The sequence below is a fragment of the Mesoplodon bidens genome, assembly GCF_964165515.1.
Source record: "Mesoplodon bidens genome assembly, chromosome: 2".
NCBI classification, from domain to species: Eukaryota; Metazoa; Chordata; class Mammalia; order Artiodactyla; family Ziphiidae; genus Mesoplodon; species Mesoplodon bidens.
In genome coordinates, this window is record NC_138177.1 from 182,377,632 (window position 1) to 182,404,163 (window position 26,532).

The 26,532-nt window shown below is 42.3% G+C and overlaps 1 protein-coding gene across 1 annotated transcript in view; it reads left to right on the top strand.

The window, feature by feature from the left end:
* Positions 1-1,232: 1,232 nt before the first annotated feature.
* Positions 1,233-26,532, top strand: part of DNAJC11 (DnaJ heat shock protein family (Hsp40) member C11) — a 72,231-nt gene continuing 46,931 nt past the window's right edge. Inside the window, exon 1 of the mRNA XM_081223752.1 lies at positions 1,233-1,341. Coding sequence (XP_081079878.1) covers positions 1,270-1,341 — 72 coding nt within the window. The 5' untranslated portion in view covers positions 1,233-1,269. The remainder of the gene's footprint in view (positions 1,342-26,532) is intronic.

Genomic DNA, 26,532 nt, shown 5'->3' on the forward strand with positions numbered 1-26,532 from the left:
CTGGAATAGCTGAAGGAATATGAGTGTCTGTGAAAGAAAGCTGTTGTGAGGAAACCTCACGCAGATAAAGAAAAAGCTCTTAATTTACAACCTGGGCTGACAGTCTGTTCCACACTGACTCAACAGTCTTGAATAACCAGTCTCAGCACACCTAAGTGTCTCATGCCAGAAGATCCTTAAGAGGGCTGGGCAACTTGGAAGGGACCATACACAGGCCCAGATGGTGCACATCTGGTCAAAAATTAGCAAGAGAAAGAAATCAACTTCTCAAATCCACAGACAGGTGTTGGGGGCTTCCCAGGAGGCCTGCTTAGGAAGGGCAACAGGGATGGTTCTAAATCGATGGTTTACAAACCTTACTGAGAATAAATGAAGGATTGGAACAGGGCAGCAGGAACCAAACCGGTGACAAGACCATGGGAGCCCTCCTGTCCACCTCCTCTCGATAACTGCACCATGTAACCGAGACATCTTTAACAATGCACCAAGCAGCAGGCACCAGACTGAAATCAATCAGGCTCCAACGCTAAATTTTAAGACAGAAATTGACAAGAGAACAGCTCTGTGATAGGGTCTGTAGGCATACAAGCCGGCCAGAGACAATTATAGCGGGAACCCAATGGCAACTGCCTCCTCATTTAAGCAGCAGAAAAATGGCCAGGTGCCCCCTAAATATAGGGCAATAATAAAAAATGAAAATGAGGAGGCCCGTCCTCTGGGCAGGGTTCCGGGTGGTCAAAAGAAAAGGCGAAGACCACTGAGGCAGGAACACATGACATTCTGGAAGTTTCCTGTGACAAGTCAGCAAGTGGGGCCTGGAGTAGCCTCCCGCGGGGGGTTGGGGGGCGGTGCTGGCGAAGCGGCCCAGGTGGGGCTATATTTGGGATCCGGATGCGCCCCGCCCTGGTGGCCGGCGGGGGAGACAGGGGGTGTAGCAGGGGCCTATCTCCTCGGTGCCCAGACGGTGACGATCCCCGGGTGTGACCGCAAAGTCGTCCTCTCCAGCCCGGGCACAGCCCCTCGGCGCCCTGGCTGGGCTTTAGGTCCGCGCGCAGCACGTGGAAGGGCCCGAAGCGCCGCGTCCCGCCCCCGGCCGCGCGGGGGCGCAGGGCGCAGGCGCGCTTCTTCAGGGCTGGGCGGCGGCGGCGCGACTCCGGGCCGCCAGGGGCCGCTGTGGAGCGGCCGCACGGGTCCACGCCGTCTGGACAGCGACCGGCCGTCCCTCTTGAGCACGGCCTTGCCGGTTTGGCGGGGTGAAAGGTTGCGAAGATGGCGACGGCCTTGAGCGAGGAGGAGCTGGACAATGAAGACTATTACTCGTTGCTGAACGTGCGCAGGGAGGTGAGGCCTGCGGTGGGCCGCCGTCGGGGCTGAGGCTAGGCCGGGTCGCTCAGGGGGGGCTGGGCTGGCGGCGACCGCCCCGTTCCCGCCTCGGGCGGCCGGAGCCTGGCGGAGAGGCCGCGTGACCCCGGCTGACGTGCGCGATCGCCGGCCGGACTGACTGTCCCCACCGCCCCGACCCTTGCGCCGGGGATGTCTTGGCCGGCCTCTGCCCCAGCTCTCCGCGGCCGGTGCGCTGCGTGCGCTGTGTCAGGGCAAGGCCAGAGACCCCCGCGCCCCCAGGAGGGAACAGGGCCCCCGAGGTGGAGGTGGAGTGGGGGTCCAAGTCCTCCGAGACCCGGTGCCACGCTCGGCTCACACACCCGCCCAGGCCCAGGGGCTGTGTCATCGCCCCCAGCCCGCAGAGTGGGAAATCGAGTCTTAGGCACCAAGGTCAAGGTTACCCGGGAACCTCCCCAGGACTCTGTCCGATCCCTGAGTCTTCCATGGGGACATCCCGCCTCTGAAGTGAGTCCAGGCTCAGAGGCAGGTGTCTTGTGTCCTCCTTTTGTGCAGCTGTCCAGAAATTCAAGGAAGAGTCTCCCGGAAAAATAGCCTCATTTCGGAGGCCCAGGTTAGGAATAAACTCATGAATGAGCTAGGAAACAAGGGATGCCCCAAACACGTCCTCGGCATGTGCGCCCGTATCCTCCCCGGATGAAAGATAACACGAGAGAGTCTCACACTATGTCTGGCACTTAGTAGGGGCCCAGTCAGTTTCCTTTCTTGTTGATTCCACATTTGAGGTCAGCGTGAAGGGCAGGGAGGCTTCCAAGGTCAGATGACGAGGTGGATTATTTCTCTCTAAACTGCTGGGTTGGGTCTTCCCAGCCCTGCCAGAGAACCTCTAATTTGGGCTTAGATTTTCCAGTGATCCGAAGTAGCCAAGTCTGGTCTAGTCAAGCTTGTGTTGACTAGACTAGAGCTGGTCAAGTCTGTGTTGGCAGTAGGTCTGCGTGATGTTAATAATAGCTAACGTTGTGTGAGGGCTTACTTCGTGCAGGGGCAGGGTGCTGAATGGACACTTTATGCTTTTGCACTTAATTCTCATATCAGACCTTAAAGTAGGCATTCAGATAATTCTTGATTGAAAGCTGAGGAAATGAAGCATAGAGGGATTAAGTAACTTGCCCAAAGCCGCACCACTAGAAATCAAGAGAGTCTGGATTCAGCCCTGGGCAGTCTGACTCTGGGATCCCAGTTCTTGACCTCTATGCTGTACTGTCACCCTAGCTTACCAGTCCTCAGACTGCAGAGCTGCCGGACTCCTTGGGCACCCCTCATAAGAATTCCTTAGGTGTGTTAGTCACTGCTCACTATGGCAACGCCCAAAGAAATATTTTTGGAAATTGCAGATCTTGTTAGGCTGCCATGGGGCCACCTGGAGATCCTTGTAACTAATCACCGGTAACCTTTGGCCTTCATTTTTTTCCCTTTGAATGGAGCTATCGGGCTAGTTATTCTTTTTGTTTTGTGTTTTGTTTTGTTTGGCCATGCCGCGCGGCTTGTGGGATCTTAGTTCCCAGACCAGGGATCAAACTCGTGCCCCCTGCAGTGGAGGCACAGAGTCCCAGCCACTGGACTGCCAGGGAATTCCCTGTGCGAGTTATTCTTTTTTCTCCAGTTCTTAGAAGCAAAGCGGTAAATGAAACCGGCTTTTCTGAAATCAGCCTTTTTTCCCACTCATTTGTAGTTAGTCTGGTTATCAGTAATTGAGCAGCCATTTACCTGTTTACCAGGCTTACTGAATCTTAGGCCACTGCAAATGACATAATAGCCTTGGCCAGAGTCCTAGGTAAACATTTCTCAGAGGTATAAAACTACCAGAGTGTTAGGACCCATCATTGTTATTGGACTGATGGGTGGAAGCCAAACAAATATTTCTTTAAAAAAAAAAAAGTTTACTTCTCGGGATGAGTGAAGGCACCTCCACGTTTATGGCTGTAGGTGAAATCCCTGTGAAACATGTCCTCTTGCTTAATCATCTTGTGTTGCTGTTGCCAACAAACTCAGTGTAAAACTCCGTCCCCTCTGGTGTGGAGATTTTCTCTCTCAGGGTTCCACTAGAAGAGAGGCTCTGAAGGTGATCTCTGGACTTGATATTTACTAGGACTTTTTGTGAAATTAGAAATCAGCCTGAAGTTGAAATACCATGATTTAGCTGAAGAATGAGAGAAAAAATAGAAGTAATCTTTATTCTTAACCTGTGTGGTCAAAAGAAGGTAATAACCCCTGTTGATGTGTTCTCATTCGGGTCTACGGCTTGATGACACTGAAATGTAACTAGGAGGCGGGGTCCTCTTTCCACCAGCGCTCCAGAGCACCTTCAGAACTCTCGTGTTCAGGAAGTTCAGAGACTTTCCGCCAGGAATCTCAGATGGAAGCAAGCTGACACAAAACCAGGGAATTCTGTTTAAAAGTTTCAGATTGGGCTTCCCTGGTGGCGCAGTGGTTGAGAGTCCGCCTGCCGATGCAGGAGACACGGATTCGTGCCCCGGTCCGGGAAGATCCCGCATGCCGCGGAGCGGGTGGGCCCGTGAGCCGTGGCCACTGAGCCTGCACGTCCGGATCCTGTGCTCCGCAACGGGAGAGGCCACAACAGTGAGAGGCCCGCGTACCGCAAATAAATACATAAATAAATAAATAAAATTAAAAAAATAAAAGTTTCAGATTTACAGCCATAATACATGATAATAACAATGGAGTAATATAGAAATGTCCAAAATCAGCTTAAGAATCTCCCATGCCCATGTTTTACACTTTAAAATATCCCCTTAAGTTGTATCCCAGAGAGTGAAGCAGGCAGCTAGACAGGACTTCCATGACCTTTAATCATTCCCTTTCTCTTAAAAAAAAACCTCCCTTTCTCTAGTGTTCTGCATTTCCTGTTTGCGGAGTGGAGCTGTTGTCTGCCTGCCACACATTGAGGGGCAGGAGTAGTTTATCATTAACTGGGCACATTGAAACCAGATTGGCATCTCTGGTTTAGGTAGTCAGATGCATCATCAGGGGCCTGAAATCTAACTGATTTGAGATTTCTGAGATGGTTTGCCAAAATTTATTGGGAGAAAGGATTCCTAAAGAGGAAGAGTGAGATTTTCTTGATCTCTGTGCTCTTTATAGAGATTATAATCGACACATTTTAAACCTGATTTATTCCTAAATACTTGAGTTTAATTCCTACTTAACCCATGTTGTAGTTGAAAGAGTTTCATTTTTATGCATGTCTGCAGTGTTTATAACCTGCTTTAAGATCTCCGGTCCCAGTGGATTGAGCCTTAAAGGAGCCAATCTCCTTTTCAACTTTTAAACACTTTTGAAAAAAAAACAGTCGTTAAATAAAACATGAACTTAAGTAAAAATGTATTTTCTTGTAGTCCACATATGGAGGTCAGCGTTCTGGGATCTTTATCCTTCCGTGACAGCTGTGAAACTAGAAGCGTAAAATCAACACCTAAATAAAAAAAGCATTTTCGGGCTTCCCTGGTGTAGGGTCTGTGGTTCTTTCCACAGTTTTGGGTTGTCTGGGTTTCTCTGGCTGTAGGTTACAGTCACAGAGTGGGGCTAAAACCTCAAGTTTGGACTGCAGATGGGAGGAAAAGGCTAGAGCACTAGAGGAAGGTCTGCTGGTCACAGCCAGGATTGACCTGGGGGACAGAGTCACCCAGCCCCCCAACCAGGATGGCAGGGCCATCCGCAGAAACTGAAGATAAAAGCGTTGGCTAAGCCAGGTGCACACTTAGGTGCCTAAGGCAGTGAGGTGACGTGTGTTTGTTCTTTCGTTGCTTATCTAACCTGATGGGCAGGTAATTTAGTCTTAATGTGGGATGTAAAGGTGGGTCTAAGAAGGTCATTCCTTCAATGAGTTTCCTATCTGCTGCATTAGGTTGGATGTTCACAACAGTGACCCTGCTTAAAACGAGTGTGCTCGGCAAGTAGTGTGAGCCTTGGTTGTCCAAAAACCTACCTTATCCGGATGGTGAGGCGTCCTGTCAGTGAGCGTGCCTTAGGAGCAGGACTCCCAGGCCGCCCTGCCACCCAGGCGAGCTTGAGCGCGTCGTTCAGCCTCAGAGTCTCCTGTGCTGACCTGCAGCGCACCTCACGGAGGAGGCTCACTGGGGCTCTGCAGCCGGACGGCCCATGTTCAAAGCCCGGTTTTACCTCTGGGAGGTTTGTGCCTCTAGGCTCGGAGCTGAACCTTTTTGCTCCCTGTTTTCCTGGATGTTGAAATGTAGGTAACAGGTGGAAATGTATTAAGCACTCACTCTGAGCCAGGATGTTGGATATTGGAGCATGAGGGTACGTGTAAAGTACCTGGCGAAAGTAGGTATTTGGTTAATAATATTTATTGTTGCTACTTCTTCGATTTTTTTTTTTTTTTTTTTTTTTGCGGTACGCGGGCCTCTCACTGTTGTGGCCTCTCCCGTCGCGGAGCACAGGCTCCGGACGCGCAAGCTCAGCGGCCATGGCTCACGGGCCCACCCGCTCCGCGGCATGTGGGATCTTCCCGGACCGGGGCACGAACCCGTGTCCCCTGCATCGGCAGGTGGACTCTCAACCACTGCGCCACCAGGGAAGCCCTACTTCTTGGATTTTGATAAACATGAGGTTTTGATGATTTTAAAAAGACATACATGTACACAGAAGGTTTTGGTATGCCTCATCCTGGCTAAATCTGCTACTGTAATAATAAAAAAACATAGTGCCAGAATTTATGAATTAGGTTATGAATTCCCAAAGCTTTCTTTGTTCTTTCTGTTCAAAATACTGAGTTTATTCTCTTCAAAAGACAGTTTTTTTTTTTATTTTTGGCTGCATTGGTTCTTCGTTGCTGCACGTGGGCTTTCTCTAGTTGCCGTGAGCGGGGGCTACTCTTCTTGCGGTGCGCGGGCTTCTCATTGCCGTGGCTTCTCTTGGTGCGGAGCACGGGCTCTAGGCACGTGGGCTTCAGTAGTTGCGGCGCGCAGGCTCAGTAGTTGTGGCCTACGGGCTCTAGAGCACAGGCTCAGGGCGCACGGGCTTAATTGCTCCGCGGCATGTGGGATCTTCCTGGACCAGGGATCGAACCCGTGTCCCCTGCATTGGCAGATGGATTCTCAACCCCTGCGCCACCTGGGAAGCTCCAAAGACAGTTTTCCCTCTGAACTCTTCCTGCAGGGTCATGAGTGTGACTTGGGTGGCGGGCGCAGTGGTTCCCGGAAGCTGGGGTTAAGCATGGGGGTGGAGTGCGGAGCCAAGGGATGATCCAGAAAGACGGTGTCTGGAGGAGAGGCCGAGTGGGACCCGCAGATAAACTTGTTGTGAGCTATCAGCGTTGAAGACGCCAGGCAGAGAGGGGAGGACCTGGCAGAGGCAGAGGTTCTGCTCCAGCGACAGCAAGACGGCACTGGCGGTCAGGAGGGTTGCTGGGTGGAGCTCAGAGAGGCTTCTGAGGGTCTCCCTGTGGGTGGGGAGGGGGCTGTCAGTTCCAGTGTCACCTCATAATGGGATTAGCAAACACCAGGAGGCTGAATTTTCAAATTGTTTTCTTCAGTAAACCGTAAGCTGGTTATTACCTTTCTGCTTTGGATGTTCCAAACAATTGCATCTTGAAATTTTAATACTCCAGTTCTGCATTATCTACCAAAATACCTCTTTCTTCTTTTTTTTTCTTTCTCAAAGAGAATTCAATTGAAAGCTTTTCTATTTGCTGTGAGTTCAGTAATAAAACCATGGAGAAGAGAATATGGGACACGCAAGCCGCACGTTTTGCTTGGCTATGGAATTTTAGTGTTTACTTCTATTAAACTTTCATTTTAGTTTTACTTATGTGTTTTATTTATACCCTACCTGGTTCAAGAGAGGATTTAAGACAGCTAACAGAGATGAAAAAATAAAAGAGCATAAATGTTTAAAAGGGGGCACCAAAAACAAACAAACAAAAAGGCCATTGGGAATATTGCTGCTTTATTGCCACCATGGTGGCCCATGGGTCATACAGATCGCACTCCCTTGGAGAAGCTCGTGGCCTGACGGCTGCATCCTGCTTGGCTCTTGGACATTTGGAACCACTTCTGCTTGCAGGGAGTGCACAGTGTTCCCTCCTGGGTTTGCTGGAGCTAGAACATTCTTCAGTAGTAAAATGCCAACAGACATCAAACCACAAGAATCCTGCACGAGTGGGCAGGATGTAACGGATGCAGACGGACGAGAAGGAAAAAATAAGCCAAACTCTGGATGTAAAGAGAGGATCCGAACCATCATTTTTGACCCAGAAAGGAACTTGAGTTCATGTCACTCAGATGCTGGCCTTCTTATTTACTGTCATGTCTCAAAGGCCCCAAATAAACATGGACATGACTAGGAAGAGAAATGAAAACACAGTTGAACAATGGTAGGAACATCTTCTCTAAGCCCTTGGAATGACCTCTAATCAGGAATCAGAATTTCTCCTCCTTTGGCCCGTTTGTGCTGTTGTCAGCGAGGGGCGTGCCTGGAGGATGGGACTCCCCATCGGCCCCGCAAACCTTAAAGGTGATGTGGGCCCTGCCTTTTTTCTTTTTTTCGTATTTATAGAGTCCTGTCCTTGCCGATTGCCTAGTCCTTTTTTTTTTTTTTAATATTTATTTATTTATTTGGCTGTGCCTGGTCTTAGCTGTGGCATGCGGTATCTTTAGTTGTGGTGTGCAGGATCCAGCACCCTGACCAGGGATCGAACCCAGGCCCCCTACATTGGGAGTGCAGACCCCTAACCACTGGACCACTGGAGAAGTCCCACCTAGTCCTTTCTTGAACTTCTAATGCCATCTTGGGGATAATGTGTTCCATACATTTTTTAAGTTTTTTTCCTTCTATGTTAAGTAGAACTTAAGTTTTCTAAGGTATTCTTAGCCGTAGAAACTTGGAATTATTTGATCAATCTCCTGTTTAGCTTTTCTGACATATTCACGATTTGACTGTTTCTCTCTTAAGCCCACCTTTTCAAAATGAAGAGTCCTAAAGTGGTGGTAGAAGGCCAGCCTCCAAAATCATGAGAAATACAGTGTGTGCATCTGACCTCTGTACTCAGCACAGGCGGGTTTTAGGGAAGGACAGCTGAGATCAGTTAGCCCAGTACCTGGCATTTTGGGCTCCTGTGAGCGTGTTGATGATGGCGTGAAAAGGCCAAAGATGGAGGTGGGGCTTCGGAAGAGGTCAGAGGCTTAAAGAGCAAAGCCTTTGAAGTCAAGTCCAAGTTTGACTCTCTAGCCCCCTGATATGGGGCAAGTTACTTAACCTCTCTGAGCCTGTTTCTTCATCCATAAAATCCAGACAGTAACTTTACTGTCATAGGGCTGTTGGGAGAATTAAGCGAGAATGCACGTAAGTGCTTGGCACAGTAATGGGCATATTATTATGTAAAGTAAATGCCAGTATATTTTTATTAGTATCATGAGCATAAAAGTTAATAAGGAATGCTCTTACTGATTTGCAGGAATTCTTTATAGAATTTGGGTGAGTCCTTTGATTGATTAGTACAAACATCTGTCCCCTCTCTTGTCATTTGCCTTTCACTCTCGTAAATGTTCATGAACCGAAGATCGCTTTGAGCCAGGCCACACGAGTTATCATTTCTAGCCAGCTTTTGGGTCAGGGGTACATAATCAGATAAACTTCTCCATCTCAGACAAGTCATTTAGTTAAGCCTTTTTGATCTTCACTGTTTTTATCTGTAAAATGGGGGTTCTAATACCAATCTCAAGACATTTTACGAGTCTTCAAGTGTTACATGAGGAAATATCGGTGGAAGTACTTTATTAGCTTTAAGTCTGTGCAGATGCGTTTGTGACACCACTGACAGCCTCGAAATCCCCTTCAGCTTTTGCGCTGCTCTCCTTGCCCTGCTTCCTCACGTTGCCAGTTGCTCATTTCCTGTCTTCCTTAGAATTTCCCCAGGTTCGGTCCTCACCAGCTCGGCTGGTTTAAAGTGCTCTGCTTGGGCCCCGCATCTCTGCCTTCTGGCCATTACTGCTTACGTGTTACATTCACCTGCCTCTCAAGCCTGTCTGCCTCCCAGGTTCTCCCTGACCCATGCATCCCCATCCAAACCCCGGATGTGCTTTGGCTTTTCTTCTCCGCATAGTATTGAGCCCCTTCTCGACTGTCCTGTAAGCCACTCAGCCCATGAACCCCCCCGACTCCAGCCGACTTTGACCCCTTCATTTCTGTTTCAACTTGTAGGCTGCCAGCCAGCCAACCAGCCCTCATAACCTCAGCCCTACACTTCTGCTGTAGTTTTCTTCAGGTCTCTCTGCTTTGCTTTCTTTCAACTTTAGTCAAGCCGTACAAGTAATATTTATTAACGCACAGTACTGATCACATTTCTCTAGCCAGAAACCTTTTGTGGCTTCCTATTGTTTATTGGGTAAGGATCAAACTCCTGGCTCCATTTTTAAAGCCCCTTACAAATTAGATGTTTTCTATATTTTCTGCCTACTTTGTGGTGATGTTCTGCTTTCTTCCACTGCAAAGCACGCTCCATGTGGTCAGGGACCATGGTTGTCTGGTTCGCCATCAGGTCCCTAACAGTGTGGGCCCATGCCAGGTACTTACCAGATGTTTGCCGCATGAATGAGCTGGTGGGTGGATGTCCACCTTAATTTGTTACCTACTTCCTGCCTCCTTCTGCGCCTGTACTCTGGCCGGTTTGTCAGTGTTCTGTGTCTCCTGGTGCCTCGGGGCATCCTCTTCCCCTGAAATGCCCCAGCCTGTTGGTACCAGAGCAAATTGAATCCACCTTTTGCATTCCCATTCAGACCCCACTGCTTCCACGAAGTTTTCTCTGCATTCTGACAGCCCTGAACTTATGTCTTTATCATTAATATTAGCATTTTTGTTATATATTGTTTAGTTAAATCCAGGTGTCTGGGGTTTTAGGGAACACACACACACACACACACACACACACACACACACACCTCCCTCTAGTTTATAATCTCCTTGAGGGCAGGGATGACATATTTCTTTTGTACCTCCTGTGGTACTTAGAATAGGGTTGACATTCAGTAAATATGCTGGCTTGAAATGATGAATATTTGCTAACACCATACTCACCTCGTCCGGGTGCATTTTACTTTGTGGAATACCTGTATTGAGGAACACATTGCACTTTGGGCAATAAATCATTCTAGAGGAATTAACTGAAAGGACTTTATCAACTATCAGTTTGGTAAATCTCAATTGTCACTTGTGAAGATTGTTTAAAGTCAGGTACCAGAGGATGAGAACAAATTCAAACGCATGCCTTTATGCTCGGGCCCCAGGGTAAGCCAAGGCCCATGCAGACTAAGTTCGAGGCTGAATACCATGTGAGAAGAGGAAAGAACGCCTTTCCCTTGTCCTTTCTCATCTGGCAGATATTGATTATCTTCCTCTTATGTTTCTTTTTTGCAGTGAGAAAAGGTTACTTGTTTATCATGTTTTGTACTAGCACCAATAATATTTGTAAAAGTAAATAACTTCAGATGGATTAGATTTATCTTTGTACAGTTCTTTTTCCTTTTGTCAGTTAAATGGAGCTGAATTTTTACAGTCGGCACAGGTTAGTTTCCGTTGATTTGTGATGCTCCTTACGAAGATGAGTCAGGCAGAATGATTTAGTACAGTCTGCATCATACTTGACGTTGAGGGTGAGTCCACATACATTGTTGGGGTCTGTTATGTTTGTGCATGAACCCCATGTGCAGGAACTTATTTCCACATCCTCCAAAGATTTTTCCACATGTAAATGAAAAGGGTAGAAGACTGTGTTGAGCAGGGAAAATGGCATCAGAAGAGGGTAGGGCTGTGTATGAGAGCAGCTTTATTGTCTGAAGCTTCAGACTGTGTAGAGGGAACCTTTACAAAAACTGGTCTCAGTATAATCAGTATCTACTCAGTGACACCAAATAATCTGTGACTTTTCTTTCTCTTCATGAAGCAGCTCTTGCTCAGCACAAAGTACCCATGCTGTCTTGGTGATAATTAGCTCTGAAATCTGCTTTTTCCTTTAAATCGTATGAGCACCAAGTATCATAAAAAATTACAGCCTTTTATTAGCTGATGCAGTTTATTTCAATCAGATTGTCATGGAACATATGGACAGTCATGAATCTTCAATTGTGGTAATTAAGCAAACCCCCCAAAATCCAATAGAATATAGTTTGTTGAGACTTTGTTGCTGAGATGCACTAATATAGATACAGCCTGGAAGTTTGAACTTGAAACTTATAGGCTTCAGCAACGAAAAGCCTGGTGGCTTTACTTTTCTTAAAGTGAAGGTATGAGGTATAATTTAGTTGTTACTTGCGTACTCTTATTAGGTCTTCAAAGTATTGAATTAAATATCATTGTAGGGACTTCCCTGGTGGTCCAGTGGCTAAGACTCTGTGTGCCCAATGCAGGGGGCCCAGGTTCGATCCTTGCTCAGGGAACTAGATCCCGCATGCCACACTAAAGATTCCGCATGCCACAACTAAGACCCCGGCGCAGCCAAATAAATAAATAAATAAATTTTAAATAAATAAATAAATATCATTGTAGTAGTTAGATGCGCTCTACACCAAACATTATTGGCTCTTAACTAGCGAGGGGGCTGCACTTCCTAGTCCCCTAGCGGTTGGGTGGGGTCACATGACCCTTTCTAACCAGCGGTGTGAGTGGAAGTGATGTGTGTCCTGCTCAGGCTGAGGTACTTCAAGGCCAGGCCAGCCGGAGAGTCTCATGCTCTTCCTTCTGCCTCCATGACTGGCAGGGTTCCAAAGGGTGTCTGTTTTGTCCACCTGGGACCTGAGAACATTGCCAAGCAGAGAACTAGCTGACCTGAGGTGGACATGTAATGTGAGGGAGAAATAAACCTTTGGAATTTTTGGACGGTTTGTTACCGCGGTATCACCAACCCAGCAGTTCTCAAACGTTTTGCTGTCCGGGCCTCTTTGCCTTCTTAAATTATTGAGGTTCCCAAAGAGCTTTTGTTTCTGTGGGTTGTAACTCTCAACATTTAATAATAAGACAGAGTGTACTTGCTTCTTGTATTTCAGTACAGGCACAAGGAAGACTTAAGGATTTCAAAATAACTATGTATTCCACAACAGTGAGGTTACAGATACACCGACGAAAGATAGTAAGTATGCAGCAAAAGAACTTAAAATCAGTTGAGTTAATCTCTGAAAACTCACGTGTTTATACCATAAAGTTACCACCTTAGAAATTGCTAGAAAACAGGAAAGTATACAAGTACACAATTCATTAACCGTCAGAACAATGATATCATACATCATGTAGCCTCAAGAAAACCCCACTATACTCTCATGAGAGAATGAGACAAAGGCAAGTAAAATCTTAGTATTATTATGAAAATAGTTTTGACCTGTGGACCCCCAAAAGGGTCTCAGGGACTCCCAGGGGACCCCACACCACACTTAAGAACCATTGACCCAGCCCATCCTGACGGATACAGTCATGGTTCACACATACTGATGTTCCTCACATGCTGTAGCTTACTTTGCTAAGCGAAGGTAGAAAATAAAAGCAGAGTGGCCCTATACTCTGAATATGTGCACATTGATTGCAGAGATGGTCTCCATCAACTAGAAATTAAATAAGTGAAAATGTAGCAGTGTCTTCAATTGCCTAATTATCTAAGGGAAGCAAATGCAATGAAATTGTCATCAGGAGACTTTTCTAAGCATGATACCACAGCAGAAATCAAAGAGAGAATTGATAGGTTTGATTTTGTAAAAATGAGAAATATCTGTGTTTATTAAAGGACAATAACTAAAGCCTAAAAACAATTATAAACACAGTTAAAAGTCTCAAAAGGAATCTAATATATTTGATAAAAATTCATATTTTTAATACATATAAGGAACTCTTGGAATCAAAAAGAAAAAGATGACTACCCTAATAGGAAAACAATACAAAGGAAAAAATAGAAGAAATCTAAAATGCAAATAAGGGACTTCCCTGGCAGTCCAGTGGTTAAGACTTCACCTTCCAATACAGGGGGTGAGGGTTTGACCCCTGGTCAGGGTGCCAAGATCCCACATGCCTCGTGGCCAAAAAACCAAAGCAGAAGCAATATTGTAACAAATTCAATAAAGACTTTAAAAATGGTCCACATCAGAAAAAAGAATCTAAAAACTAAAATAAAATGCAAATAAGTGTATGGAAAAAATGTCACCCTCACTAGTAAAAAAAACAAATGCAAGTTAAAACAAGACTTTTTTAATTTGTTTTGTTTTTTCTCTACCAGATTGACAAAGATTTTTTTTTTCTTTTTAATGATAGTATTGAGCTCTGTTAAGATGAAAATCTGTTAGCCCACCCAGCCAGGAGGCAGGAGGATTCTCCTCTGGAGAAGTTGAGCCAGAGGGACTCTGGAGCCTGGACATAGACAGTAAAGGGTGAGAGTGGCACACTAACAAAGGCAGGGGTGTGTGTTAGTGTTTGCATGGCGAGACTTCTGGCTTTTCTTCCTTTATTCTCTGGTCTCTCCCCTGAAGGAACTAGCCCATCAGAAAGAGAAGACTGCCAAATGAAACTTCTAGGTTCCCTCCCAGGCATTTCACAGAGAAGCTCATCAGATGACAAGACCTCTTCACACATACAGAGCTTCCAAATAGCTTCTTAGTATCTTACTATGAAGTGTAAGTCAATTGCCAAAGAATGTCAGATGTTTGAGGGAAGGCTCCTACTTGAAATTCTAAGATCATACAGACAGCAAGGAGAAACTAGAAGGAAGCAGACAATGCAGGGAGTTTGGAAACTAGAGCATCTTCAGATAGATAAGATACTACATGTAAGAAATAAGAACAAGGTGATATATCAAAGAGCAATACTGTATAAAAAGAGAAGGAGCTCTTGGAAATTAAAAATAAGATAACAGAAATAAAAAATTCTATGGAAGGGTTGGAAGATAAAGATGAGGAAATATGCACAAAAGTAAAACTTAAAAACTAGAAGATCAGTTCTTAGCCATGAAGTAAAGTAAAATGACGGGGAAGACATTATGAAACAATTAATATGAGAATATTTCTCAAAAGATAGGAGACTATAGGTTAAAAAGGGCCATTCAGATAACTAGCATAGTGGATGGGGGAGAAAAGGACCCCCATACTAAAGGAAATCATGGGTTAAAGAGAGAGTCCTAAAAGTTTCCAAACAGGTCACAAACAAAGGACTGGAATTGGAAAGACATTAGGTATCTCACCAGTAGTACTGTTAACTAGAAGACAGTGGAGCAATGTAATAAAAAATCCTGAGGGAAAGTTATTTCCAAGCTAGAATTCTATACCCAGCCAACTATTCATTAAGTATAAAGGCAGATTATAAGAACATTTGGAGATACACAAAGCCTAAAAAATTTTTCCTCCCAACCAATCTTTTATTTCTGTTATCTAATTTTTAATTTCCAAGAGCCCCTTCTTCTTTTGAGAATATCTGTAAAGGAAACTACTGGAGATTGAGCTCCATCAAAATGAAGAAGAAAACCAAGAAAGAGAAAGGCATAGGATACAGAAAAGAGATACCAACCCAGGAAAGATACCCAGGAAGATGGTGACAGGAAATCCTAAGATGAAGTTTGTTTAGCAAGCCTAACAACCAGAACAGGGCAGAGAGCTCTTGGAGGAATGCCTCTTAGAGGGGAAAAAAAATGAAAGTGATGTGCTATTTGATATTTTCATATTGAGAGGAATATTAGAAGTCTTTACTATAAGAAGTATACTGTGAAGAGTTGGAGAAGAATCGTAACAGGGCCAGAGAAAGCTAAAGCAAATGAAAAAGATGAGGCAGTTGTTAACTCCAGGAAAAATAAAAAGTAGTTCAAGAAATGTAATCATAGTATACCGCTTGATTCAGCTTTGAACTATATTTAAAGTCGTAATTAAAACTAAACTAATTAAAAAGAAAAACTGTGCATTGATTTGAACCAAAGTTGTGATAATTACATAGAAAGGAGGGGAAAGATAAGCACAAGGAAGTGGGAGAGAACTAAATTCTCTTAAATGAAGTCTAAAATTTTAAAATTAAGTATATGAGTATATTTAAAAATAAAATGAGAAAAATGCTAAAAGATTTAGAAGTGCTTGCATCTGAGGAGTGGGAGTGAATGCTGTTTGGGGTTATAAGTCTAGTAGTTTTATTTATAAACTGTTTATGTAGTCCTTGGATAAAATTAAATTTTTAAATTTAAAATAATTAAATGGTAAATACTCTCTGGAGATCAGTTCAGAAGACTAAAATGGAAGTCTTATACCCTTTTATCCAACAATTTTAGAAACTTATTTTCAAAAAGATAATCATGCATACACACAAAGTTTTAGCTATAAGGATGTCCACTGCAGCCTTTTTAAAACAAATGAAAGTTGTTAATAGAAGATTGTTATATAAACTGTAATAACGGCATTTAAAATGGTGTAGAAAACACTTAATGACCAATAATACCCGAAAAACCAAAACTCCACAAGACCTTTAACTGAAAAAACAGGTTATACAATTATGTTGTAGAAGAAATACAATTTTATTTTTAAATATGTTTTTCTTAGCTGTATTTTCAATTTTATCTATGATGAATATGTATAGTTTTCTAATAAGAAAAAAATATTTTTAAGGTAATTCAACTAGGAAAAAACTAGCATTTGACTCATTTCATTAACCTGTTTAGCCAGAGGAATTGATGCCATTTTTATAATCTATGCTTATGACAAAGTTGCTCTTCATATTTTTGAAAATGAAGTTTATTTTTGCTCCACATCCTCACCCACACTTAATATTCTCAGTCTTTTTCATTTTAGTCATTCTAGTGATTGTTAACAGTATCTCGTGTTTTTAATTTGCATTTCCCTAATGACTAACAATGTTGAATGCTTCTTCGTGTACTTGTTCACCATTCCTGTATCATCTTTTGTTGACGTTTCTGTTTACATCTTTTACTTGGTATCTTATCAGGTTGTTTATCTTCTTCAGTTGTGAGAGCTCATTGTATATTCCAAATACAAATCTATGAGACAGATATTTTACAAATATTTTTCTTTCATTATCCTATATAGGAAATCTTTAACTCGGAGTTACAAAGATTATCTCCTATGTTGTCTTTTAGAAGCTTTACGGTTTTAGCTTTTCACATTTGTATCTTTTTTTCCATTCTCAGGTTTTGTTGGGTTTTTGGTTTTTTTCAAATTTTTAACTTGTAAGATACATATAACATAAAATTTACCATCTTAGCCATTTTAAAGTATACAGTTCAGTGATATTAAATGCTGCTTACGTATTGTTGTGCATCTGCCACCACCATTTATATCTCCTGAACTCGTTTCATCTTGTAAAACTCAAACTCTATACCTGTTAAACAGTATATACCTGTTAAACAGTAAGTAAAATTATACGGTATTTCTCTTTTTGTGACTGGCTTATTTCACTTAATATAATGTTCTCAAGGTTCATCCATGTTGCAGCACATGTCAGAATTCCCTGCCTTTTTAAGGCTGAATAATATTCAATTGTATTTATATACCGTATTTTGCTTATCCATTCATCTGTTGATGGGTACTTGGGCTGCTTCCACATTTTAGCTGTTGTGAATAATGCTGCTCTGAATATGAGTGTACAAATAGGTGTTCAAAACCCTGCTTTCAGTTCTTTTGGGTATTTACTCAGAAGTGGACTTGCTGGATTGTATGGTAAATCTGTTTTTAATTTTTTTGAGGAAGTGCCATACTGTTTCCCAAAAAGCTCTACCATTTTACATTCCTACCAACAATGCACATGAGTTCCAATTTCTCCACATCTTTGCCAACACTTGCTTGTTTTTTTTTTTATAGTAGCCAGCCTAATGGGTGTGGAGTGGTATCTCGTTATGGCTTTGACTTGTATTTCCCTAATGGTTAGTGATATGGAGCATCTTTCCATGTGCTTTTGGCCATTCGTATATGTTCTTTGATATATGAATGTCTGTTTAAGTCCTTTGCCATATTTGAATCAGATTGTTTTTGTTGAGTTTTAGGAATTCTTTATATATTCTAGATATTAATCTCTGGTCAGATATACTATTTGCAAATATCTTCTCCCATTCCATAGGTTGTTTTTTCACTTTCTTGATGGTATCCTTTGATTCATAAAAGTTCTTGATTTTGGTGAAGTCCAATTTGTCCATTTTTTCTTTTGTTGTATGTGCCTTTGGTGTTGTATCCAAGAAATCATTGCCAAATCCAATGTCATGAAGCTTTTGCTCTATATTTTCTTCTAAGAGTTTTATAGTTTTAGCTCTTATGTTTAGGTCTTTGATCCATTTTGGATGGATAAACTAATAAACGGATTCAGCAAAAGTTGCAGGATACAAAGTCAACACACAAAAATCAGTCGCATTACTTTTTGTATACAGTGTTGGGTAAGGGTCTTCATTCTTTTCATGGGGATATTCAGTTATCCCAGTACCATTTGTTGAAAAGACTATCCCTTCCCTATTGAATAGTCTTGGCATGCTTGTCAAAAATAATTTGACGGTTTGTGTGAGGGTTTACTTCTGGGCTGTCTATTCTATCCCATTGGTCTATATGTCTGTCTTTATGCTGATATCAATCTGTTTTGATTACTGTAGCTTTGTTGTAAATTTTAAAATACAGAAGTGTGAGTCCCCCATCTTTGTCCTTTTTCAAGATTGTTTTGGCTTTTGGGATCCCTTGAGATTCCATATGAATTTTAGAAGGGACTTTTCTATTTCTGTGAAAAATGTCATTGGGATTTTAATAGGGATTGAATTGATTCTGTTAGTTGCTTTGCATAGTAGTGACATTTTAATAATATTAAGTCTTCCAATCCATTGATATAAAGTATCTTTCTGTTTATTTATGTCATCTTAATTTCTTTATGTAAGTCTTTTAAGTTTAAGTTTAATTCTTAAGTTTTTTGTTTCTTTGTTTTTGATGCTATTGGAAATGGAACTGTTTTCTTCATTTCCTTTTCAGATTGTTTATTGTTCATGTATAGAAATGCAGCTAATTTTTGTGTGTTGACTTTGTATCTTGCAACTTTGCTGAACTCATTTGTTAGTCCTAAAAAGGTTTTGTGTATGTGTGGAATTTTTACAGAGTTTTCTACATATAAGATAGTATCATCTGCAAACAGATAATTTTATTTCTTTTCCAATTTGGATACGTTTTATTTCTTTTTTTACCTAATTGCTCTGGCTAGGACTTCCAGTGCTATGCTGAATAGAAGTGGTGAGAACAGACATTCTTGCCTTGTTCCTGATCTTAGAGGAGAAGCTTTCAGTCTTGCACCACTGAGTATGCTGTTTGCTTTGAATTTGTCTTCTTCAGTTGTAAGAGCTCTTTAGTCTCCTTCTGTTGCTAGTTTGCTGAGTGTTTTTATGATGAAAGTGTGTTGAACTTTGTCAGTGCTTTTTCTGCAACAGTTGAGATGATCATGGTTTCTATGAACATGGTATATTATATTGATCAATTTTCATACATGGAACTATCGTTTCATTCCAAGAATAAATCCCGCTTGGTCGTAATGTGTGTGTCCTTTTAATATGCTGCTGAACTCTGCTGATATTTTGTTGAGGATTTCTGCATCCATGTTCATAAGGGATATTGGTCCATAGTTTTCTTTTTTTTTTTTTGCGGTACGCGGGCCTCTCACTGTTGTGGCCTCTCCTGTTGAGGAGCACAGGCTCCAGACACGCAGGCTCAGTGGCCATGGCTCATGGGCCCAGCCGCTCCGTGGCATGTGGGATCTTCCTGGACCGGGGCACGAACCCGTGTCCCCTGCATCGGCAGGCAGACTCTCAAGCACTGCGCCACCAGGGAAGCCCTATAGTTTTCTTTTTTGTGTGGTGTCTTTGTCTGGCTTTGGCATCAGGGTAATAGTGACCTCATAGGATGAGTTTGGAAGTGTTCCCTCTTCAATATTTTGGAAAAGTTTGAGGATTGATATTAGTTCTTCTTTAAATGTCTGGAAGAATTCACCGGTGAATCCATCAGGTCCAGGACATTTCTTTGTCAAGAGGTTTTTGATTACTAATTCAATCTCTTTACTAGTTATAGGTCTATTCAGATTTCCTATTAGATCATGATCCAGTCTTGGTAGATTTTGTATTTCTAGTAATTTGTCCATTTCATCTAAGTTTTCCAATTTTTCTATTTCTGTAGAATCAGTAGTAATATCTCCACTTTCATTTCTGATTTTAGTAATTTGAGTCTTCTTTCTTTTTGTCCTTAGTTAGTCTAGCCAAAGGTTTGTTGATTGTGTTGTATTTTTGAAGAACCAACTTTTTTTTTCACTAATTGTTACTATTGTTTATCTGTTCTCTATTTATCTCTGCTCTAATCTTTATGATTTCCTTCTCCTGCCAGCTTTGAGTTTAGTTTTTCTTCTTCTTCTAATTTCTTTTTTTTTCTTTTATTTATTTTTTAATTAATTTTTATTAGAGTATAATTGATTTACAATGTTGGAGTAGTTTCTGCTGTACAGCAAAGTGAATCAGTCATACACATACAGGTAACCACACTTTTGTAGATTCTATCCCATATAAGTCATTACAGAATATTGAATAGAGTTCCCTGTGATATACAGTAGGTTCTTATTGGCTATCTATAGTGTGTATATGTCAATCCCAATCTCCCAATTTATCCCTCCGCCTCACCCCTTTGCCTCTTGGTAACCATAATTTTGTTCTCTACATCCGTGGCTCTATTTCTGTTTTGTAAATAGGTTCATTTGTACCATTTTTTTTAGATTCCACATATAAGCAAAATATATTTGTCTTTCTCTGACTTACTTCACTCGGTGTGACAATCTCGGTCCATCCATGTCGCTGCAAATGACATCATTTCGTTCTTTTCTAGTTTCTTAAAAGTTGTAAAGTTAGGGACTTCCCTGGTGGTGCAGTGGTTAGGAATCCACCTGGCAGTTCAGGGCATACGGGTTCAAGCACTGGTCCAGGACGATCCCAGAGCCACAGAGCCGCAGAGCAGCTAAGCCCGTGCACCACAGCTACTGAGCCTGTGCTCTAGAGCCCACGAGCCACAACTGCTGAGCCCACATGCCAGAACTGCTGAAGTCCATGCACCTAGAGCCCATGCTTCACAACAAGAGAAGCCACCACAACGAAGAGTAGCCCCCGCTCGCCACAACTAGTGAAAACCCGCACGCAGCAACAAAGATGCAACGCAGCAAAAAAAAAAAAAAAAAAAAGTTGGAAAGTTAGTTGTTGATTTGTTATTTCCTTTTTCCATGCCACGCAGCTTGTGGGATTTTAGTTCCCCGACCAGGGATTGAAACCGGGCCCTTGGCAGTGAGAGTGTAGAGTCCTAACCACTGGACTACCAGGGAATTGAGATTTCCTGTTTTGTTTTGTTCTGTTTTGTTTTTGAGATTTCCTGTTTTTTAATGTAAACATTTATAGCTATAAATTTCCCCCTCAGCACTGCATCCCATAAGTTTTGGTATGTTGTGTTTTGTTTTCATTCATCTCTAAGTATTTTCTAATTTCCCTTGTGATTTTTTTTCTTTGATCTATTGGTCATTTAAGAGTGTATTGTTTGTCACAAATTTGTGTCTTTTCCAGTTTTCCTTATGTAATTGATTTCTAATTTCATCCCATTGTGGTTGGAGAGGATACTTCGTATGATATCTTTTTTTTAAATAAATTTATTTATTTTATTTATTTATTTTTGGCTGCGTTGGGTCTTCATTGCTGCACGGGGGCTTTCTCTAGTTGCGGTAAGCAGGGGCTACTCTTCGTTGCGGTGCGTGGTCTTCTCTTGTTGTGGAGCACGGGCTCTAGGCACGCGGGCTTCAGTAGTTGTGGCACACGGGCTCAGTAGTTGTGGCTCGCGGGCTCTAGAGCGCAGGCTCAGTAGTTGTGGCGCACAGGCTTAGTTGCTCCGCGGCATGTGGGATCTTCCCAGACCAGGGCTCGAACCCGTGTCCCCTGCATTGGCAGGCGGATTCTTAACCACTGCACCACCAGGGAAGCCCCTTTGTATGATATCTATCTTTTAAATTCTATTGAGACTTAAATTGTGGCCTATCAAATGGTCAATCCTGGAAAATGTCCCATGTACACTTGAGAAGAATGTGTTTCTGTTGTTGGGTAGAATATTCTGTATGTGTCTGTTAGATCTAGTTGGTTCATTGTGTTGTTGAAGTCCTATATTGCCTTACTTATCTTATGTCTGGTTATTCATAGGATGTTGAAGTCTCCACCTATTACTGTGAAACTCTATTTCTCCCCCTTCAGTTCCGTCAATATTTGCTTTATGTATTTGATGGTCTGTCATTAGGTATATAAGTTTATAGTTATTCTATCTTCTCGCTGTATGAACCTTTTATTAATATGTAATGTCTTTCTTTGTGTCTTATAACCTTTTTAAAATTTATTTTGGCTGTGTTGGGTCTTTGTTGCTGCATGCAGGCTTTCTCTAGTTGCAGCGAGCAGGGGCTAGTCTTCGTTGCAGTGCGTGGGCTTCTCATTGCAGTGGCTTCTCTTTGTTGAGGAGCACGGGCTCTTCGCATGCGGGCTTCAGTAGTTGTGGCTCATGGGCTCTAGAGCCACAGGCTCAGTAGTTGTGGTGCATGGGCTTAGTTGCTCTGCAGCATGTGGGATCTTCCTGGACCAGGGCTCAAACCCATGTCCCTTGCAATGGCAGGCAGATTCTTAACCGCTGCGCCACCAGGGAAGTCCCTTATAACCTTTTTTGATTTAATGTCTGTTCTGTCTGATATTAGTATAGCCACCTGTGCTCTATTTTGATTACCATTTGCAAGGGATGTCTCTTTCCATCCTTTCGCTTTCAACCTGTTTGTGTCTTTGGATCTCAGTTGAGTCTTTTGTTGATAACATGTAGTGTGGTCATGTGTTTTCATCCATTCTGCCAGTCTCTGTCCTTTGGTTAAGGAATTTAATCTATTGACATTTAAAGTAATTACTGATAAAAGGGACTGTTTCTGTCACTTTGCTATTTGTTTCCTGTGGGCCGTTTTGTTTGTCCCTCATGTCCCACATAACTCTTTTGTGTTTAGCTGATGTTTTGTAGTGAAATGTTTTAATTCACCTCTCATTTGCTTTTATGTATATTCTACAACTATTTCCTTTGTGGTCACATTTAACACCTCAAATTACATTTAACATCCTAAAGTTATAACAGTCTAATTTGAATTTATACCAGCTTAACTTCAATAACGTACCAAAACTCTGTTCTTTTACAGCTCTGTCCCGCCTCTTTCAGTTATTGATGTCATAAAATTGCATTTTTATGTATTGTATGTCTAAACAATAAACTATTGATCATTATAATACATTAATCTCTTAAATTATGTAGAAACAAAATGTGAAATTACAAGCCAGAGTTATAATAAGACAAGCTTTTAGGTTAATCTTTTTTTTTTAATGTATTAGTCTCTTAAATCATTGAGAAAACAAGATGTGGAGTTACAAACCATTTTTATAATAATACTAGCTTTTATAATTGCCCATGTATTTGCCTTTACTGAGATCTTTGTTTCTTCATGTGGCTTTAAGTTACTGTCTGGTGTCCTTTCATTTCACCTGGCAGGACTCCCTTGAGCATTTCTTGCAGGCAGGTCTAGTATCTCACAGTAAGGGTCAAGGTTCATATTTTTGCGCATGAATATTCCCTTCTTCTAGCATCATTCATTGAAGAACTATCTTTTCCCCATTGTACTACCTTATATTGCACACCTTTGTCAAAAATCAACTGACAGTATATATATAGGGGTCTATTTGTGGACTCACTTCTGTTCCACTGATTTGTGTATCTGTTCTTTTACTGGTACCACCCTGTCTTGATTACCATAGCCATATAATAAATCTTTTCCTTTTTTACTTTTTATAAATTTATTTATTTTATTATTTATTTTTATTTTTGGCTGCGTTGGGTCTTCGATGCTCTGCGCAAACTTTCTCTAGTTATGGCGAGGGGGGCTACTCTTCGTTGCGGTATGCGGGCTTCTCATTACAGTTGCTTCTCTTGTTGGGAGCACGGGCTCTAGGCTCACGGGCTTCAGTAATTGTGGCATGTGGGCTCAGTAGTTGTGGCTCGTGGACTCTAGAGCGCAGGCTCAGTAGTTGTGGTGCACGGGCTTAGTTACTCCGCGGCATGTGGGATCTTCCTGGGTCAGGGCTCGAACCCGTGTCCCTTGCATTGGCAGGCAGATTCTTAACCACTGCACCACCAGGGAGGCCCCCGTATGATAAATCTTAAAGTCCAGTAATGTGATTCCTCCAGTTCTTCTTCAAAGTTATTTTGGTTAGTAAAATAACTAGGAAAGTAAAATTTCTTTTTGCTCCATATCATTTTTCCATATAAATTTTAGAATTGGCTTGTCAGTTTCTACCCAAAAAAGCTGGGATTTTCATTGGATTGCATTGAATTTGTAGGTTGCTTTGGGGAAATCTGACATCTAAACAGTACTGAATCTGCTGATGCATGAAGGCAGCTTATCTCTCCATTATTTTTGGTCTTCTTTAATTTCTTTCAGCAGTGCATTGTGGTTTTCAGTGTATGGGTCTTGCAGTTGTTAAATTTATCCCTAAGTAGTTCATGTTTCTTAATGATACTTTAAATGGTATTGTCCTTTTAAGTTTCAATATTTAGTATATAGAAATAAATTGATGTTTGCCTGTTGATCCTGTATCCCATGACCTTGCTAAAATCATTTAGTAGGTTTTTTTTGTAGATTCTTTATGATTTTCTACATAGACAACATCTGCGTATACAGATATTTTTATTTTTTATGTTTGCGTTGAATTTCTTTTTTGTGCTTTATTGCATTTTTGTATTGTATAGCATCTAATCCAACAGGTTTAACAGACCACTAAACTCTGCAGGTCTCTAGGGACCTTTTCACTATGAATCTTATGATACATAAAGGTTGAATTTATAATAGATTTACTTTCCATTGAAATTATAACCAGATGATTGAGATGATGAAACTTTTCACACTTAAAGCACAATACATCTCTTAATTTTATAATGAATTTTAGAAATAGGTACATAACTCTAGGCATCGTTTTTAATGATATCACCTATTTTGAAATGATATCAGTGTTTTTACGATAGTGAAAGAGTTTATCATTTATGAAATATCGAACCAGTGACCTTAGCTATTCAGTTACGATAAAAGGCCCAATCTAACCTTTTATTGAATGTGATATTTATTAAAAATGAAACTTCTCATTTCTGTTAATCAGTAGCATGTTAAGCCATTTATTAATATGATTAAAGAAGGTTGCAGACTAGACACTCCACTCCCTTGTCATCTGGTTTACTTTTAACAACCAGGAAATAGCAGTCTAACCTAAAGTCAGTCAAGTCTGTCTAATCCTGCACTTGTCATTTTTATGAGATGCTGGAAAGAGCAATTAAAATTTGCAGAAAGAGGGCTTCCCTGGTGGCGCAGTGGTTGAGAGTCTGCCTGCCAATTCAGGGGACATGGGTTCGTGCCCCAGTCCGGGAAGATCCCACATGCCACGGAGCGGCTGGGCCCGTGAGCCATGGCCGCTGAGCCTGTGCGTCCGGAGCCTGTGCTCTGCAGCGGGAGAGCCCACAACGGTGAGAGGCCCGTGTACCGCAAAAAAAAAAAAAAAATTTGCAGAAAGAATAATTTGTAATGGCTCCTCAGGAAGGAACAAGCCCCTTTTACATCGTTATGTAAGTAAACCTATCTGGAGAAGACACATTTAATTTGCCATTAGTTAACTATTGTTTATTTGCTTAAAACAATGGGGTTTGGCACAGGTGGCATATTGGTAAGTGTGGCAGGGAATGTGTTGCATAATTGACGTGAGCGTGGAAAGAAACCTACGGTAGGAGAAAGAAAAGGGAAACACAGAGATCACAGAGATGGGAACGTTTAGTCTTGTGTTTTTATTGGAATAGAACACATGGATAGAAAAGTGCACGTCCTAAGCATGCAGGTCAGTGAATCTTCACAAACGTGGGCCCCTTCATGAATGAACGTTCCTATCATCCTCACACCAGGGCTGTGCCTTCTCTCTGAATTGTCCCAGTTTCAGTATTCATGCTGCCAAAAGGATATCAAAATTGAATTGTGACAGTAACGATAGCTACAGTGATTAAATTCCTCATGTGTGCAAGGCATTGTTAAGAGCTTGTATGCGTATTAGCTCATTTACTCCTCAAAGTAAGTGTGATAGGGGTACTGTTGTCTACAGTTTCAAGGTGAGAAAACAAAGCAAAGGTTTGAGAAGAGCGACAGTGAGCAGGTTTTTGCTGTGTGCTGGGCGCCATATGAAGCACTGTATGGTCACTGTCTCATTTCATTTCCACACCGCCCCTGAGCATACTTGTCATCCCCTTTAACAGATGAGAAAGCCGAGGGTCAGAAAGCTCATTAGCCCGAAGCCTGCGTTCTTAACCAGCACTGGAAGGCTGGTGTGTGACCCCAGAGGAAATCACACAGACGGCCAGGTGCAGAGAAAGGGGGGGAGGACGGCCGTCTACAGATTGTTCAGGAGTGTGATTCCCAAAGGCTACACCAAAGAGGAGATGGAGAAAGAGATCAGTGCTGGCACAGGGCAGACGTCTGCCTAATCCTTGGAGGCAAAAGGATGCTCAGTCAGCAAGATCCTTGACCATTTTCCAGTGAAGTAGGTATTGGAAACCGTCAGGAAGCTGCTGATTAAAAACACTGATGTGCCTGTGCCTGTAGTCAAACTGCGAGGGTCCTGTCTGCATTACAGGACAGCTGAGTAGCCCGGGTCTAGCAGAGCTTTTCTCATGACAGAACCACGTCCAGTTAGAGCTGGGAAGGCCCACAGTGGTCATCCACCCAACCACCCACTCCTCGGACAGAGAAAGTGGCCCGAGAGTGGCACCTGGGTCCTCACAGCCTCTCCTCCCGGGCACGTGGGACTGACACACGTAACGTTCCAGTAACGGTTATTGTCTTCCTGTTGGGAGTTCTGCAGAATTCCTTGTTTAAGATCTCTGGTAAACTTGCACAGATTTCCTGGCATCAGAATAACTTAGCCCTATAGAAAATATCTAAATTTCAGACCAAAAATTATCACTGAAGTAAGGTTTTGCCTTTTTTCATTGGTAAAAGCATTCATTACTCCTGAAATTGGAAGATATTGAAAAATTGTGGACATTACAGAAAAATACA